General features: G+C 35.1%; 1 protein-coding gene and 1 pseudogene across 1 annotated transcript; one reads left to right on the top strand and one right to left on the bottom strand.

Moving 5' to 3' along the window:
* The first annotated feature begins 3,580 nt into the window (after positions 1-3,580).
* LOC100728475 (olfactory receptor 2D3-like) lies at positions 3,581-4,504 on the top strand. The gene has a single exon (XM_003462415.1). The coding sequence runs from the start codon at positions 3,581-3,583 to the stop codon at positions 4,502-4,504; it is 924 nt and encodes a 307-aa protein (XP_003462463.1).
* A 10,679-nt stretch (positions 4,505-15,183) lies between these two features.
* Positions 15,184-18,120, bottom strand: LOC100720202 (large ribosomal subunit protein uL4-like; annotated as a pseudogene).
* Positions 18,121-18,125: the final 5 nt, after the last annotated feature.

The raw sequence follows: 18,125 nt of genomic DNA, 5'->3' as shown, positions 1-18,125 counted from the left end.
TGGGTGCACGAGAGCCCAGAATCTTAGCTGCCTCAATAGCAGCCTGGGAATACATGTTTGGCTGGTTCTTTTCTCTGTAGGTTCTTCCTGGGTCGAGAGGATCCATCTCCATCTGTCCAGGACTCCCCATGATGCATTATTTCACCATCTGAGTTGTCTGTCTCATGCCTCTGTATTCTGCCTCTGTATTCTGCTCTTATCTGTACACCATCTTTACCCAAAAAGAGATAAATTTTGACAAGAAATACACAACGTTGACCAACTTCATTATATCATACTCTGAAAAAAATTATGAGTCTGTTCATACACAAGATTCAGGTACTCAATTTTTTTTCTTTTTTTGTGTTTTTCCTTTTTATCAGTAGTGGGGACTGAACTCACGACTGCCTGCTTGCAAGGCAGGCACTTACACCGCTGAGCTAAATCCCCAGGCCCTAGTACTAAATCTTTTACAAAAATTCGTTCAGACCTATTTTGTGACGTCAGCTAAAATTACTTAACAGTGGCTATAACATCTTATGAACAATAATTTTCAACATACTTTACTAGAGAATATTGTAAAAAAAGATAGAAAGCTAACATTTTTCTTCTAATTTGATGTTGGTGATACCAAGACACCTGTCTGATATACTTTGAACTTGAGAAAAGACATGAATGGGAGCTTCCTTGGTACTTTCAGGCTCAAGCATACAAGTCATCTTAATTATTTAGGGAAAGGTGATTTTTAATAGATGAATGCATATGAAAATATGATATTTATATGTGACAGAGTACTACTCTACGACATAGAAGAAGAAACTTGAGGAATTTTCAGGTAAATGGGTGCATCTTGAGACCAAAATATTAAGTGAAACAAATCTTAGACAAGTTTACATATTGAGTGGTATTTCTTATATGAGAAATTCAAAATATAAATAAAAGTAAAATGACAATATGGAGTAGGGAGCGACTTTCCAAATAATAAGGGGAACAAGAGTTCGAAGGAGCAGAGAGGTCATGGAGGGATAGAGATAAAGAGGAAATAAAAGAAAAATTAGAGATTGAGCTTTTGCAGATGAGAAATAGGCCGAGATGGATGGAGAGGGGATATTAGGGAGGGGAAGGGGATGAAATGAGCATTCAGATGTCTTGCGTACATGTGCCAACTCCTTGTGATAAATGTAAGCATTGTGTACTGAAAATGTGTCCTAATAAAAATTTAAAATTAATAAAGTAATTAGAAGAGAGTTTCAGGATTCATCTATGCTTACAAACAAAACCAAATTTCCCAAGGAATCTCATTGTGTGATGAAATAACAAAGTAAGTTATCCCGAGGGAAGCCTCAGGGTTTATCTTGTTTGCACCTCCTCTCAGTACTTCAGTCTTTTAATAATTCCTCCTAGAAAAATATTCAGTTCATTGTTAGTGCTTAAAAAATAAATATTTATTCTTGTCACGAATACAAGAAACGTCTGGAGTTCAAGCCATGTAAAGTCCAATTTGAGCCCCTCTGTTAGGTGAGAAGGCTGAGAATCAATGAAATCCTAACTCCAGATATGCATGTATAGATTTCTGCTTCTCTACTATATATATTTTCATCTGTAGTTACTATCTTTAAAGGAAATTCATTCCAGGCCTCCACATGAGCAGAAAGATGCCCAAGTGACCAAGGAGGAAGAATCTAAAGGAAACAAGACCTCTAAAACCAGAAATCCTGAGTCTATTCTAACAGCCACATCCTTAACTCTACAACTCATACAGTCTATTTTGGAAAGGATATTTTTCTTTCCCCATCTTATTTTAAAACTTCAATTGTAGAAATTTTGCTATTGAATATTGTGTCAGGGTGTCAGTTTAGGTACCAGAGTCCCAGCAATCCACAAGAGTCATTTACTGAATCTAGTAATGCTTTTCAATCACCAGAATCTTACTATTCTCTAATCGTTCAGTCAATTTAACATTGGTACTCTTTTTATCTTTTACTTTCTTGCAATCTTTTCTTGGCAAGATTTTCCCCCATCAACCGTCCCCCACAGGGAACCTCCTAAGAAAGATTTTAATTTCCTGGAATTGATAGCCAGTTGCAAGGAGAGTAGGTAGGAGTCAGCACTTGGTGAGTATTAATGTTGTAGTTCTATACTCACTAGTCCCATGGTTCTCAGAGGTATTGATACACTTGAGAAAATGATTCTAAGTTGAGTTTATATTTATATTCTCATATGAATAACTGCTGATGATGCCTCTGCTCTGCACAGGTAGCTCAAGTACATTGCCTTGGTTTCTCTTTGTCACAGTATCTCCACATCCCAAGAAGATCACCTAGGTAAAATAGCATCAACTGTCCCTTCCAAATTTGATGGTATATTTTCAATAGGATGAGTTATGCTTAGGAAAATTTTAATGTGCACATGTGCATGTATATGTGTGTGTATGTGTGTGTGTGGGGGGGTTGTCTGTGTGCATGAGACAGAAAGACACAAGAAAAGGAGAGAAAGGAACCTGTGAGTGAAAAGGAATCCAATCATTCATGGACATGTTAAGTTATTTATTCAGGCAGTTAAGGAGCATTCCTAGACAGTTTATTATGTGACAAGAGATGCAGGTATATGGAATGAAATAGAAAGTCATAGTCATGTAAAAGAGAGGGAATTGTAAACATATAATAGTGTATACTTAAAAATCATATTATTGCATACACGTGCAAAACTTACATTGGAATATGTACACTTTACTTATTGTGTAAGAATTTGCAACAATAAAATACTAAAAATGGACTCTTGAAAATTTGTTAGAAAATAAATTTATTGGAAAATAAGTCAGCAGCGAGATTTTTCAGAACTTTGATATATTATTTTTCAAACTTTTAATAGTGACCTTAATAAGGAGCTTAATATACTCTATAAGTAAATACATATAATACATATAAACACACATAGATACACACAAAAATTTTTTCAAAACGGTGCTTAAATTGTTACAAGATATTTTTTCTTTTATTTTCCAGTTTTAATAAATGCTTGTAGTAACCCACAGATTTTATTTCATTTTCCAGTTATATGTTATAAATCTTAGTTTCAAAGTAATGAGTTAAGCAATAGTTTATTTTGGTTATTGATGTGATTGACTTTTTCATTGTTCATCTGTGTAATGTGTAATGTCAAATTGAAGTGAAAGGGAAGACTTTCACTTGATTTTTTCAATCTTGCAAAGTGGTCCTTGACTCTGTCTTCTTGGTCTCGTAAAGGCAATAAGAATTCCTATAATTAGGCTATGTTGAATTCAGATACAGTATAAATTTAAAATTTTTAAATAGAAAACGTTGATCTAGTATCCTTGAAATCAAGCCAAAATTATGGCACATTAAAGCAGCATCACCAAAATTACATACTCCTGTCTCACTGTACCTACTGACCCAATGGCTTCAGAAACATATATGAATGAAAAAATTAGAAAACTCAGTGTTTTAAAAGTTTACAAGTATTTAAAACTCAAATCTATTTGTTTTTCCATTAAGGGCTCTACTTTCTATATACATTGCTCCATCATAATCAACAGGTGATTTCTCTATGTGTGCTAATCTATAAACAGCAATAAACACCAATGGGCAAAGAAAACCACACTAATCTGACCGAATTCATCTTGTTGGGCCTTTCTTCAGATCGTCAAATGCAGATTCTGCTCTTCGTGGTATTTCTCATCATCTACCTGCTGACTGTGTTTGGAAATCTGCTCATCGTGCTCCTAATTCATGCTGATTCTGGACTTCATACACCAATGTACTTCTTTCTTAAGAACCTGTCATTCACGGATCTCTGTTTCTCTACAACTATTGTTCCCAGGATGCTGTTACATTTTATGGTTATGAAAAAGACCATTTCCTTTGCTGGGTGTTCAATTCAGATGTTTTTCTTCCTTACAATGGGCTGTACAGAGAGTTCACTTCTAGCAGTGATGGCCTATGACAGATTTGTAGCTGTCTGCAAGCCCCTACACTACTCCACCATCATGACCCAAAGAGTTTGCAATTTGCTAGCCACAGGGTCGTGGACTAGTGGTGTGTTAGTGTCTTTAGTAGACACCACCTTCACATTACGTCTCCCGTATCAGGGATCGAATGTCATAAATCACTATTTTTGTGAGCCTCCTGCACTCTTGATGCTGGCTTCTGAAGAAACGTACGAAGCTGAGATGGCCATTTTTGTAATGGGCATTGTCATCCTCTTAGGTCCTGTCTCTCTGATCCTTTTCTCCTACTGGAACATCATCTCAGCTGTGATTCAGATACGGTCAGGGAATGGGAGACTCAAGGTCTTCTCTACCTGTGGCTCTCACTTTATTGTTGTTATCTTCTTCTATGGGTCAACAATATTTACCTACATGCAGCCAAATGCAAAGAAAGTGGCTAAGGGGAATAAGGTGATCTCAGTGTTCTACTCAGTCATGACATCCATGATGAACCCATTCATTTATAGCCTGAGAAACAAGGATGTAAAGGAGGCTTTTAGGAAAGTGTTTAAAAGATAAAGCCTTGTGGATGTATGGATGTTCATATTGGCATATATCAGGGGTATGGATATATTCCATAGTGTAAAGTCTTCTATAGTCTGAGACATCAGCAAAAGTCATAAATGTGTGCTTGCACCTCAAGCAATGCTTTCAGGATTGCTAACTCAGTCTTGCATGGCCTTATTGTCTATGGCCATAACTTATGAGCTACTATGCCAAAAATATTTTACAGTAGCAAACAAGATGTTCACTTGTACTGTTTGACTGCTGTAATTGTTTTCACCCAGGGATGTTTCCTTTTGCCTCCAAACCCCTCAGCTACATGTCAAACTTATCTCATGCCAGCATCATCTGTAGCCATCCAAATATCTTGAAACCTTTAGATGATGTCAATAAGGTAGTTTCTCCCAATTTCCTGTGAGAAAAGGTCAATATTTTTCCATGAAATTCTGACACTGAGAATGCATTTTTAATCTCTGGAAGTGCAAGCTACTAATAGAGCCAATTCAACCACAAATAGGGGGAAAGTAGGCAGAATCAACAGGATTCAGGATCTCACTTTGCCCTAAATACATTTATTGCACAGTGGCTTCCTCTAAAGATAATGGCTGTCTCAAAGAACCTAGAATGGAGACATAATCTCCCTACATGAGAACAGTCATGTGAGAAACCCCTGTAACCACAACAGTCCTCAGCATCCTCTCCCCAAGACATGTTTTTCTAAGTGCTACAGCTGCCCATTAATTTCTCCTCAGTGGAAATAGAATAGAATAAATGGATGCCAGGTGAGAGGAAGTCTTGCAGTTTGCTTTGTTGACAGTTTAACCCTTTTTGTATCTTTTGTGAGCAACCTGTGAATTAATTTCCCATTCCTAGATTCAGAACCTGTGGGTCAGAAAATGCTACCTATGGACCATTGAAGTACTGCCTATTTTCCAACTCCTCATGACTCTCCATGTCTTCTAGCAGAAAAATTGTGACACAAGCACGTTCAGCTATTTGTACTCCCTTTGTCAAACTTTCAAGTACTCCCCTGCCCTCAGTTTGTCCCAGTCTTCTGCCATGGAGCCATTTGTGGGGAATGTTGTCATGGAAAGAATAATTCTGCTATGCTCTTCTTAGCAAAATTGTCCTTTTACAAAATAGGAAGACTATGCAAATACTTTATTGTATCCTGGAAATAGTTAACAGATGGAATTCATTTATCACTTGGTGACATTCTCTTGTCTTGTGTGCAAACAAAGTGATTCCGGGAAAAGATCATGCAGAGAAAATGAGAAAAGCCTAACTCTTGCTGTTGAAGAAAGAGCAGATGGTAAGACACGTGAGGATACACTAAGTGAAAGGAGAGGAAGGAAGAAGGACGGAATTATTTTTAACAATCTTTGGTGTGAGCAACCTGTGGGCAACATGGAAGACTCACAAGGGGAGAATTGGTGAGGAAATCAAGAATTCTTCTGACCTGTTTCTAAATGTACCTGTGTTATGTGCTAAGTTCTCCCACTCCCTTCTGTGATTCAGTAGCTACAGGAAATCCTTCATTTAAATAAATGGGACATCTTGGACTTCACTGTATATCTCTAGTGTATTTTCCTCTTAAAAGTAGAAAGCAATTAGAGTTTTTGAGTTAAAATGCACACAAGTATTGTTAATTCTTAGGTAGTTTTTTTGTTGTTTAAGGAGTATTAACTAAATAATGAATATACAGTAAACCATTTGTGTCAACAGGTTCTCTGCCAATGCAAACAAAATTGCTAAATGTGTCTGTATGAATCATGTGAAGATATTTTTAGGTGTTATAAGTAATCAAGACATGATTTTAAAAATTCAGGATGATGTGCATAGATTATATGAAAATATTCTTATATTTTATGTAGGAAATGTGAACATCCAAGGATTTTGTTATCTGTAGGGGTCCTGGAATCAATCACCTGGAGAAACTGAGAGAAGACTATGTATCTGCCATATTTTATTCTTTTTTCATTTTTGATACCTCAGCTCCAAAAGTTCAATGACATGGAGACTGCAGAGGTTCAGAGTAATATGAACTATCAATGTAGTATTTGATCTCAGATATAATGCATGTATTTTAGTTTCAGATTATCATCTTTAAAATACCCTCAGGACTGCTTACTGTAAAGAGGTAACAACACTGATTGCCCCAAGGGAAGGCCCTTGGGATTAGGACCTCAAGTTTGATGATTTTCTTCTAGAAAATCCTCCAAGCTCATTCCTCAGTGGATTGGGGGTTACATTCTTTAATACGTCCTAGGGCTGGGATAGACTAAGACTCATAGCCCTGATGATGTTCCAATCTCCCTGTATTGGAAAATTGCAGTAGAACTTGGCTTTTTGGGTACGGTAAGGTTTAGAGGGTTTTGGAAACCACACTTTCTTAATTTTTACATCTTTCTCCATCACTGCACTTACGACGTTATGTTTCCAGCTGCCAGGCCTCCAGGAGAGACTAGATAAGATGCTGGGGTTAGAGGTATTAATTCTTCGTTCATAGAAGAAAATTGTTAAAATAATTAAGGATTGTCCCTTTCTCCTTTTCATCTGACTTTTAGAGACAAAATGGATTCTTCATGGATCCTGTTCTGCAACTCCTGAGGGAATGGTTAGGTTCTTGACCATGAGTACCAAGTGAATGTTAAGCCTGTGGATGCCCCACTGCCCCAATGCATCACGTAAAACTAATCTCTACTTTCCTTTTGCCTCCTGCTGCCTTAGTGCACCCATTTCATGACTTCCTTTCTCATTCTCTTTATGCACTGAGGCTTAAGGATTGAGAGGAAGCAGGACCAGCATGGAGCATGAGACACAGGCAGGAGGATCTTTAGGTCAGACTTATCTGAGTGGCCACAAGAAGTGTGGGCAATTGATGGCCATATGCAGGAATTCATTCCCATTCTTACCCTTTGGACTACTGAATTCACCCTCATCATGGAGGGGTGGTTCACCAGTGAGTTCCTAAGTTCTTTTTACCTAGTGTTTGGTTCTGTGATTGAGAGCCTTCAGGTGATGTTGAATTAGTGATAGCAAAAATAAATGACATATGTCACAGGTTAAAGCAACAACCCAGACCAGGAACATGTAAACTAAAGTGAGAAGACAGTGTAATCACTGCATGAAAAGAAGGATGTACAAATCTTTTTCTAAACAGTGTGAAAGTAAAGATCAACTTATAGATTGCATAAAATTTCAGAAAGTGATACATCAATGTTGACTGTGGGCGGCTAACAGATTTTACAAACTAAGGGGATCAGAACTTTTATATGAAGGGCTATGGAGTTGAGAACTGCAGAGTAGTTTTGGCTAAGGCTAAGATAAAAGGTAAGAGACCAGGTGAACTTTTGCACTTTCTGTATATTGGCAGAAAATAGACCACTCAATGAATTGGAAAATAATTTATAAAATAGTATGAAGTGGAAGGGAGGAAAACAAAATAATGTTTATCAAATAGCATATATTTTCAGTTATGCAAGATATATTTTAATATCTAGTATATAGTATATTGACTGTAGTTGATAATGATATAAAGTATACTTTAAACCTGTAGAGAATAGATCTTAAATTCTCTCACCACAGAGAAAAAAATAGTTACTGTGTAGACGTGATTAATGTATTAATTGGCTTGATTATGATGATCATTTCCCAGTGTATTTATATCGAATTATCAAGCTGTATACCTTAAACGTATGCAATGTTTATATTTCAATTATACCTTGGTATTTAAAATAAGAAAAGGTGAGGTAGATTCATAATTTTCTAATAGTATCATTTTTTGCGATTTGTTCTTCTACATGGAATATAGAGAAGTATATGAAGAAACAGAACTGGGAATTTGGGCATATGGTATAGAAATCATGATTAAAATGCAGAACACAAGTAAACCTGTAAGACAAGTGCTTTATAATCACTGAAAGGTAATCTGTTAAGAAATAGTAATTGATATACCAAATGCCATAGTGGTTGAAGGTGATATAGAATAAGAAAAGATTCTCAGTTTGATAAAATCATGGTTAAAAATTGTGGAAACTGAAATTGAAAACATTTATGGAGTCAATGATATGATACAAAGCAGAAAAAGTAAGCATTGAATGTATACTGGATAAATTCAACAATAAAACCATAAATCCAATAGTAAAATCATAAATAAAATTAGATAAATGGTATGATAAAAGAATCAAGAGAAGCTGTATACATTTACCCTTCATTTTGGAACAAAAATCATTTTTGCAATTGCAGTAAAGTAATACTTATCTTTACCATTTTAACGGTACGTTTTAAGATTATTTTAGCAATATTTCTGTTGTGTGACAGATCTCTAGGAACTTTTTATTTTCAAAATCTAAAACTCTGTACCCATTTAACAAAATTCCACCTACCTCCTTCTGCATAACCACCACTGTACTTTCTGTTTTATGACTGATTATTTTAGCCACCTCATATAATAATAATCATATGTATTTTAACAGATTTATTTCATTTTGTAAAATACACCCAAGAGTCACTGACTGTCAAATTTATAATGGAATTTCGGGCTGCTTAAAGGCTGAGTGATATTCTAATATATGCACATTAAATTTGATTTCTCCAATGAGCTGTCAGTGCACATTCATTAGTGTCGCATCCACCTCCATGTGCTACCTTTATTATTGTTGCATATTTGGTTTTGTTTTCCTTTCTAAAGTAGAAAGTTTGATAATATAGTTAAATAAAGTATAGTAAAAAAACAAACAAAATAAAAGCCTCTAGATAGCTATCAAGTATCTGGGGTTAGTGTACAATAGAACAAGTTTATTTGGATTTGCTTTTGCTCTATTCTATCATTAACTCTTGTTTCAATATCATCAGGTTTTCACAAATGCTACATGTGTAGAGTTTAACAGCATGGGGCTGGATCTGGAGAAAGGAATTCCCTGGGATATTTAATAAATCACTTTAAGGCTTGGTTTAATTTTCTGTCGAGATTAACATCTTCTGAAAATTGGACAAGATAATGCCAACAAAAAGCTTAATACAAGTCCTCCAGTGTATATCAGCTTTAGGAAAAGATGTTATACTATTCTGAATAGAAATACAGAGAATGTAAAGACGGAAGAGACAACAGTAAAGAATCAAACTGAGTCTAGACTATGAAGGTGAAAAATTGTGTATTGTCTGATTACAAACAATGTGCCTTTCCTAACAGAATTTGCAAGCTGTATTCATACAAAGATGAGAAGAGAAAATCTCTTGTAATTCCATCATTCAGAAAAATGCACATGTAAACTTGAAAAGGCAAATATTATAATAAGAATTACAGTGTAAAACTTTTTTTTATTTAAGAGGAAAAAGAGAAAAACACAAAACAAAACAAAGCAGTGTAAGGTTACATATAATACAGAACTACAAAAAAAAGCATAACAGTAAGAAATCACCTGTTAATAGATTACATATTATCATCTTGGAAATAGTTGCTCAAATCACAGTATCAAAGAATACAAAGTAGACATTCAAACAGAGAGACTACAAACAGCTGTGTTCAATGATCCAAAAACATTAATATAGTCAGCTATTCAACATCCAGATACACACTTGCTGTTATATCTGTTAGAGCTCTTTTTTCCCCTTCCTCTCTTTTTACAACAAAATTTACACATTTTAGATTTTATTACTCCTTAGTTCTTATTACTTTGGGGGGGGGAGAATAAAGTCAAATATGGCAGAACAAAGCTGTCAGTGAAAACCAAGGATAGACTTAGCACATGATGTAGAACAGAGTATACGGTTATTAACAATAGTTATCAACGTTGTCTCTTGTTTCCTTAAAAAGATTTGTCTATCTCATTAGATATTATAAAGTTGGACAAAACAGTAGAGAACAAGACCAATAAAACTTAGACATTGTAAACATTACAGGACTTCCAAAGGAGACAATAGTCAAACCAGAATGGGCATCTTAGTGAATCTTACTGCCTTCAAAGTAATTGCCTATACCCTCGGACCTGATACTATCCCACAGAATGGAACAGAGTCTAATCAGTCAAAACAAGATCGTGGGAGCATTACAGGACTTCAAAACAAGTTAATAGGAAATCGAAAAGAGTTACTATTATATATCCTAATTTTTTAAATTTTTCCCTTAATTAAAATAAACATAAGAAATAACTAAATAATTTTTTAAAAGAATAATATTTACCATAGTGTCTGTCTTTTTCCTTGAGATATTTGGATAAAACTTCATATACTATAGCTTCAAATATTTCCATATCAAGAAGCCCGGAATAAAGCCTTTCTAATTAATAAGTGAAAATTTTATAAGGCTTCAAGGCCACATAATGGGGAATCATGATTGCCACATATTTTCATATATTTGAATCATTACTTACATTAGGGAAACTATTCGGTATTCATACATGCGAGATTGATTTATTTCACTTATGAGTATGGTCTCAAGCTGCGCCCATTTATTGATAAATATCTCAATGTGATCCTTCTTTATAGCTGAATAATATTCCATTGTATAGAAATACCACAACTTTTTTATCCATTCCTCAGTTGATGGACACTTGGGTTGTTTCCAAGATCTGGCGATTACAAATTGTGCTGCTATAAACATAGGTGCACATAAATCACTGTGGTATGATGCTTTCAGTTCTTCTGGGAATATGCCTAGAAGTGGAATAGCTGGAGTAAATGGGATTTCCAATCCCAACTTTTTGAGAAACCTCCAGACAGACCTCCACAAAGGCTGTACCAGTCTACACTCCCACCAACAGTGCAGGAGAGTTCCTTTTTCCCCACATCCTCTCCAGCATTTGTTGTTGTTGGTTTTCTTGATCCTGGCCATTCTTTCAGGAGTGAGATGGAATCTCAGTGTGGTTTTAATTTGCATTTCTCTGATGACCAATGATGATGAGCATGTTTTCATATATTTATTTGCCATTTGCATTTCTTCATCTGAGAATTGCGTATTCATCTCAGATGCCCATTTTTGGATTGGATCTTTGAATTTTGGAGGTCTGAGTTTTTTTAATTCTTTATATGTTTTAGACAAGAGTCCCTTGTCTGAGAGAGAGTTCACTAAAATCTTTTCCCAGTTTGTGGGTTTTCTTTTCACTATGCTGGAGATTTCTTTTGACATGCAGAAACTTTTTAATAAGATGTGGTCCCAGTTATTGATTCTGGGAAGTGTTTCCCGTGCGGTTTGAGTCCTGTTCATGAATTCTCTACCTACTCCTATGTCTCCAAGGTTTCTACCCACTTTGTCTTCCAATAGATTTAGTGTTTCTGTTTTAATATTCAGATCTTTGACCCATTTAGATTTTAATTTAGTACATGGTGATAGACATGGGTCTAGCTTTAGTTTTCGGGAAATGGAGAGCCAGTTTTTCCAGCACCATTTATTAAAGAGACTGTCGTTCTTCCAGTGAACCTGCTTGGCTCCTTTATCAAAGATAAGGTGGTTGAGTGTGTTTGTAGTTGTGGTTGTATCTTCTAATCTATTCCATTGATCTTCACCTCTGTTTTGATTCCAATACCATGTTGATTTTACTACTGTTGCTTTGTAGTATAATTTCAAGTCAGGGATTGTGATGCCTCCTGCTTTGCCTTTGCTGCTTAGAATTGCCTTTGCGATTCTAGGTCTCTTCTGGTTCCAGATGAAATTTAGGAGTGATTTCTCTAGATCTATAAGGTATGTTGATGGTATTTCTATTGGGATTGCATTGAATCTGTATAAGAGTTTTGGGAGAATGGCCATCTTCACAATGTTTGTTCTTCCTATCCATGAGCAAGGGATGTCTTTCCATTTTCTGAGATCATCTTCAATTTCCTTTTTCAGTGTATTATAGTTTTCACTGTATAAGTCTTTCACTTCTTTCGTAAGAGTAATTCCTAAATATTTCATTTTTTTGCTTGCTAATGTGAATAGTCCAGTTTCTCTTATTTCCCTCTCTGTAATTTTGTTGTTCGTGTATAGGAATGCTATTGATTTCTGATTATTGATTTTGTATCCAGCCACATTACTGAATTTATTTATTGTATCTAAGAGTATTTCAATGGAGTTTAGGGGGTCTTCTATGTAGAGTATCATGTCATCTGCAAACAATGATAACTTAACTTCTTCTTTTCCTATCTTTACCCCTTTTATTTCTCTTTCTTGCCTAATTGCTCTGGCTAGTACTTCCAGTACTATATTAAATAGGAGTGGTGATAAAGGACATCCTTGTCTTGTGCCTGATTTTAAAGTAAAGGCTTTCAATTTTTGGCCATTTAGAATGATGCTGGCTGTTGGTTTGTCATAAATGGCCTTTATTATATTGAGGTAAAGACCATCTATTCCAATTTTCTGTAGAGTTTTTATCATGAATAAATGTTGGACCTTATCGAAGGCTTTTTCTGCATCTATAGAAATGATCATGTGATTCTTATTTTTGGCTTTATTGATATGGTAGATTACATTTATTGATTTGCGTATGTTGAACCATCCTTGCATTCCTGGGATGAATCCCACTTGGTCATGGTGTATAATCTTCTTGATGATTTGCTGGATCCTATTTGCCAATATTTTATTGAGGATTTTTGCATCTGTGTTCATTAGGGAGATCGGTCTATAGTTCTCTTTTTTAGTTGGGTCTTTCTCAGGTTTTGGTACTAGAGTAATATTTGCTTCCAGGAACGACTTAGGAAGGATTGCTTCCCTTTCAATTTCATTGAACAGTTTGAGGAGTGTCGGCATTAGGTCTTCTTTGTATTTCTTGTAGAATTCTGCAGTGAATCCATCTGGGCCTGGGCTCTTCTTGGTGGGTAAGGACTTAATTACATTTTCAATTTCATTAACAGAGATTGGGTTATTCAACAGTTTTACATCCTCTTGATCTAGCTTTGGCACTTCATATGCTTCTAAGAATCTGTCTATTTCTTCTGTGTTATCAAACTTTTGAGAGTAGAGGTTTTCGAAGTAGGTGTTGATGATCTTCTGTATTTCTATTGGGTCTGTAGTGATTTCTCCTTTTTCATTTCTTATTGCATGAATTTGAGCTTTTTCTTCCCTTTTTTTAATAAGGTAAAACATTTTATAACCCACATCCATGTCTTAGATATTTTTCAAATATTGTTGGGCTATATATATTTGTCATTTTTAGTGATAACTCAGTATTGCATCCTTTGAATGTGATGTATTTAATGATAGTTTCCCTCATCAAATATTTATGATTATTGTTAGTATAGTACTAAAACATCTTGTGAAATTTTTGGCCATACTGTATTGTTTTGAAAGAAAATAACTTTTATTATAAATATGATTGATTTTACTGTATCAAAGTATATTCTTCATTTTAGCACATTTTATATATTTGGGCAACATACATCTCTTGCAGATTTTAATAATTTGTATCTCCAGTGACACAAAAACTTCATTTTCATATTTTAAACTTCATTTCCATATTTTAAACTTCAAAACATCACATCAATATGATCAAGGCATCTAATTTTAACTTAGTTTGGATTACATATATATTTTAAGTAATATACTTATTTGTGATGCCATTTTTTCAATTAACAATAATAATCTTGTTATATCAAGTTTTGAAGTTATTCTGTAATGAAGTTTACCAACTTTTAAAATTATTTTTATTGAAATATACCAAATTGTTATTTTAATAAACATACTTTTTTCATGTTTGAGTTTTAACTATTTTGTGAGTAGGGACTTAAAATTTTGCATAATTACTAATGGATTACATTTTAGAATTGATTTAAAGCACTGATTATTAGAAAAATTTAAAATTTATTAGTTTTTTGCCAATATCTTCCCATATCCATTTATTTACATTTTTATTGTGTTTATGATGGCTTGTACTCTATCAGTGTCAGTTATTTTGAGTTCTCATGTTTGTTAACATTTTGTTTGGTGTATTTTTGAGAGACCTTTTACTACTCAAAGTTTGGCTGGAAAGAAAGGAAACAAGGGCCAGTGGTTGAGCTTAGTGGCATAAGTGCCTACCTGGCAAGTGTGAGGTCGTGAGTTTGATCCCTTGTACAAAAAACGAGGGGAAAATAGTATAATAATAACCTACTCTGAATCATAAAATATAAAATTTCTTAAAATAAATTTTATTTGGTATTCATAAAGCCTACAATATCATACTGTTGGATACACACGGATTTCAAAAAGATAACTATTGTGAGGTAATTAACATATGCATCATCTTGTATAGTCACTTTTTTCTTTTTAGAGCAAGAGCAGCTAAATTCTACTCTTTTTGCATACAATATATTGTTAATTTATTAGCCATAATTTGAGTGTTTCTTTTGTATTTCACATGTAAGTGAATCATGCCAGTATTTTTTGGTGGTCTCGTTATCCTTATAGCATATCTTTTAAGCTCTTTCAACTGTGACAGAGAGTAAGATGTTATTCCATTTTAGAGCTAATATCACACACACATACACACATCAGTTTCTTTATCCATTCACCCACTGACAGACATTTAGATTGTTTCTGTCTTGACTATTGTAAATAGTGCTGCAATGAACATGGGAATACAGATATCTTTACGAGGGAGTTTGATCTCTTTGGAGTATATACCCAAAGAGAGATTTCTGGGTCATTATGGTAGTTCTATTTTCAACTTTAGAATCCCCGATACTATTTTCTATAAAGCACGTACCAAGCTAAATTTGCTCACAAAAAATAGAACAAGTAAATTGTATTGTTAATATATTCAAAGTAAATTCTTGCTTATATGTGTATATAAATATATATTTTAAGCAATATAGTTACTTGTGATGTGTTTTTAATTCCTTAATAAATGCCCTTGTAGAGTATGATATGTCTCAGCACTGTAATATATTTGTCAATTTTTTATGCCTGCTTGATGTACATTATATTAAAATATGATGTAATTCATATCTGGAAGGTAATGTTTCTTCCACTCCCTTCTTTTACTTTTCCACATGCTTTTTTTCCCCCTCACTGCCTCTTTGACCAGGTCTTAATTTAAAATAAGCTGTCCAAATGTATGTCACCTGTATGGAATAGAGATTTTGAGAATTTATGTGGCAGGCTTCTTTTCTTCAGCAGGTTTCTTTTCTTCAGATTTCTCAGTCTTTCTATCCAAAGGCTTCTTCAACGTGTTTCTTAGTACCAGCAGCCTTATTTCCTTTCTTCTTTTCCACAAGCTTCTTCCTGGCAACTCGATTCTTTTCCAATTTGGCTTCCTGTGCAGCCTCTTTAGTCACACGGATTTTGTGATTCCTGGTCTGGTGAAGAAGGGTGTTCCAGGGCATGGTCTTTGCATATGGGCAAGATCCTCAAATTCTTCAGAGGATTCTTTTTCAGGACCCTATGGTGAATTTTCATGCAAGGTGCTTGCAGGGTTCTTTATTTGTCTAGGCTCCTCATGATTTTCTCAGGTCTGCATTGCTTATCTTGTGCATAGGAAGGTTATAGTGACTCTTGAGGGTAGCAGCTTTACGCCAAGTACCCTACAACACATCTAACTTCCAGAAAGCACTCTCAGTCCAAATGCAGAAGCACCTCACATGCCCACAAGGGGCAAATTTCACAATATTCAGTTGCTTACTTTAAGCAGAGTAGTGCCCGGGATATTTCTGAAGACCTTGATGATGCCATTGTCTTCATTATAGATGATGCAAAATCCTTGCTTTGGATCCTACAGTGGGTTCCCTCCTTGCTCTTGCCAGCCCTCATTGGCTGAGAGACATAGAACTTTTTGTAATCATTCTGGGCCTTACGTTTCTTCAGAAGCACAACTGCCTCCTTAGTTTTCTTATAACCTTCAACTTTATCTTCCACCATCAAAGGCAGTTCAGGAACTTCCTCCATTCGATGACCTTTCCACAGGAGCAGCACTGGCAGGGCTGAGGCAGCCAAGGCAGAGAAGATGGCATATTGCTTCTGAGTTGTGTACACTTTGCGTTGCCAACAGCACCAGATTTGGGTTGGTGCAAATATGCAACCTTCTCAATACTTGTTTCCAAAGCACTCTGGCTGGAAAGGTGTGTCCACCACCATGAACTCTGGGAACTCGAGTCACAGTTCTGGCAGTCATCCAAGACTGGGCACTGGTCTGTTGATTTTCTAATTTGCTGACAGCATAGACTGCTTTTTGTTTGTAGGCAAGGTGATGTGAACAAAGTTCACAACATCTGGTCAAATGGGAGCCTTGAAGGTAACAGACAAAGTGACATTTTAGCTGGACAGCTCACTGACATAAGGGGGCAAGCACAAGCCATGGCAAGGAGAGAAGGCCATGCTCCTCCTGACCTCAAGGCTCACGCAGGAAAAGCCTACACCACACTGTATATCATTAAATTACTCACTTAGATGAAATTAGAAAGAATGTGCTAAATCCCTTACCAAAATTCTCTGAGAACCTGCTTGGAATTTCACCGAATTTCTGTATAAGACTTCATTATTCTATTCATAAAATCAAAATGCCCACTCATTTATGCAGACATTGTTTTTCATGGTTGTCTTCAAATTAAAAGACAACACAATACTCTTGTGTTCTGTTTTTTTAACAACTTCTTTATCAAAAGATTGAACTTTATTTTTCCTCATTATTTCTAACAAATGAAAGTCATTTCTCTCATTTCTTAAAATACATAGAAATTCCTTAAAACTATCAAGTTTGAACATTGGTCCTTTTGTGAATGATTTTTGCTGAAATTTCAATTTAGTTACTTTTGGTATACAACAGAATAAAAAATTTACTACTTTTGCATCTGACTAGTTTTAATAGGATAGAACACACTCTGATTTTTTAAAGCATACAATCAAATTATCCACAAATAATGTTTGCCAGTTCTCTCAATATTTATTTCTCCATATTTCATACTGTTTGTTGGCTAAGGACCACAGAATAGTGAAAAAATAAGTTTTAAATATGTCTCACTCTTATCTTGGTACGTATTGATAACTCCGCCAACTTGATTGACTCTAAAACTCTGGAAATGGAGAAGGAATGTGGGCTTGTTTTCAGAGCAGATGTGTGAGATTAAACAGTGAGAACTTTAAAAATCTTTACCCTTCACTTCCAGCAGTTTTGAGGAGGAAGAAAAACAAGTTACAGGATACAAAAGGAATGAAGACAACTCACAGGAGACAGTTTGAGAATATTTCCCAGTCTTTTTAATTTTTATTTAATTCCATAAGAACTTTCTTTTTATTGGAAACAAAGTTTTGAAAAGAACAAGAGCACTACTTCTATCTTTGCCTAGACTTTACATTCATTGCTCAGACTGGTGACTGTAGAATTGTCTTGTAAATATAAGAAAAAATCATCCACCAAAAATACCACAAAAATCTCACCATAAAACTAAATGACTTAGAGAAACACAATCTGTTTGTATCAGTAGGTGCTTTATAGTCTTTTTGATTACATGTCATTGGGTAGTCCAGCTGAAGATTGGTGATACAAGAACCTAGAAAGATCCTCCTCCTACTGGTGCTAGTAAAATATTCAAATAGGAAATGATAGCAACTACTTAAACTTGTCAGCCATGATATTGAAGCTGTTAAAAGAAATCAAGACCACAGTGTTATGTAGTGCTAAATAAAATGGCCAAGTCACACAGGTTGTGAAAAAGTCACACTTTTTTTTTTTTTTTTTGGTTGCTGGCC

This window comes from Cavia porcellus, unplaced genomic scaffold (assembly GCF_034190915.1).
Source record: "Cavia porcellus strain 051 isolate PalLab524CR breed Dunkin Hartley unplaced genomic scaffold, mCavPor4.1 scaffold_9, whole genome shotgun sequence".
In the NCBI taxonomy this organism is placed as follows: Eukaryota; Metazoa; Chordata; class Mammalia; order Rodentia; family Caviidae; genus Cavia; species Cavia porcellus.
The sequence above is the reverse complement of the archived record's forward strand: the minus strand, read 5'-3'. Positions and strand labels throughout refer to the sequence as shown.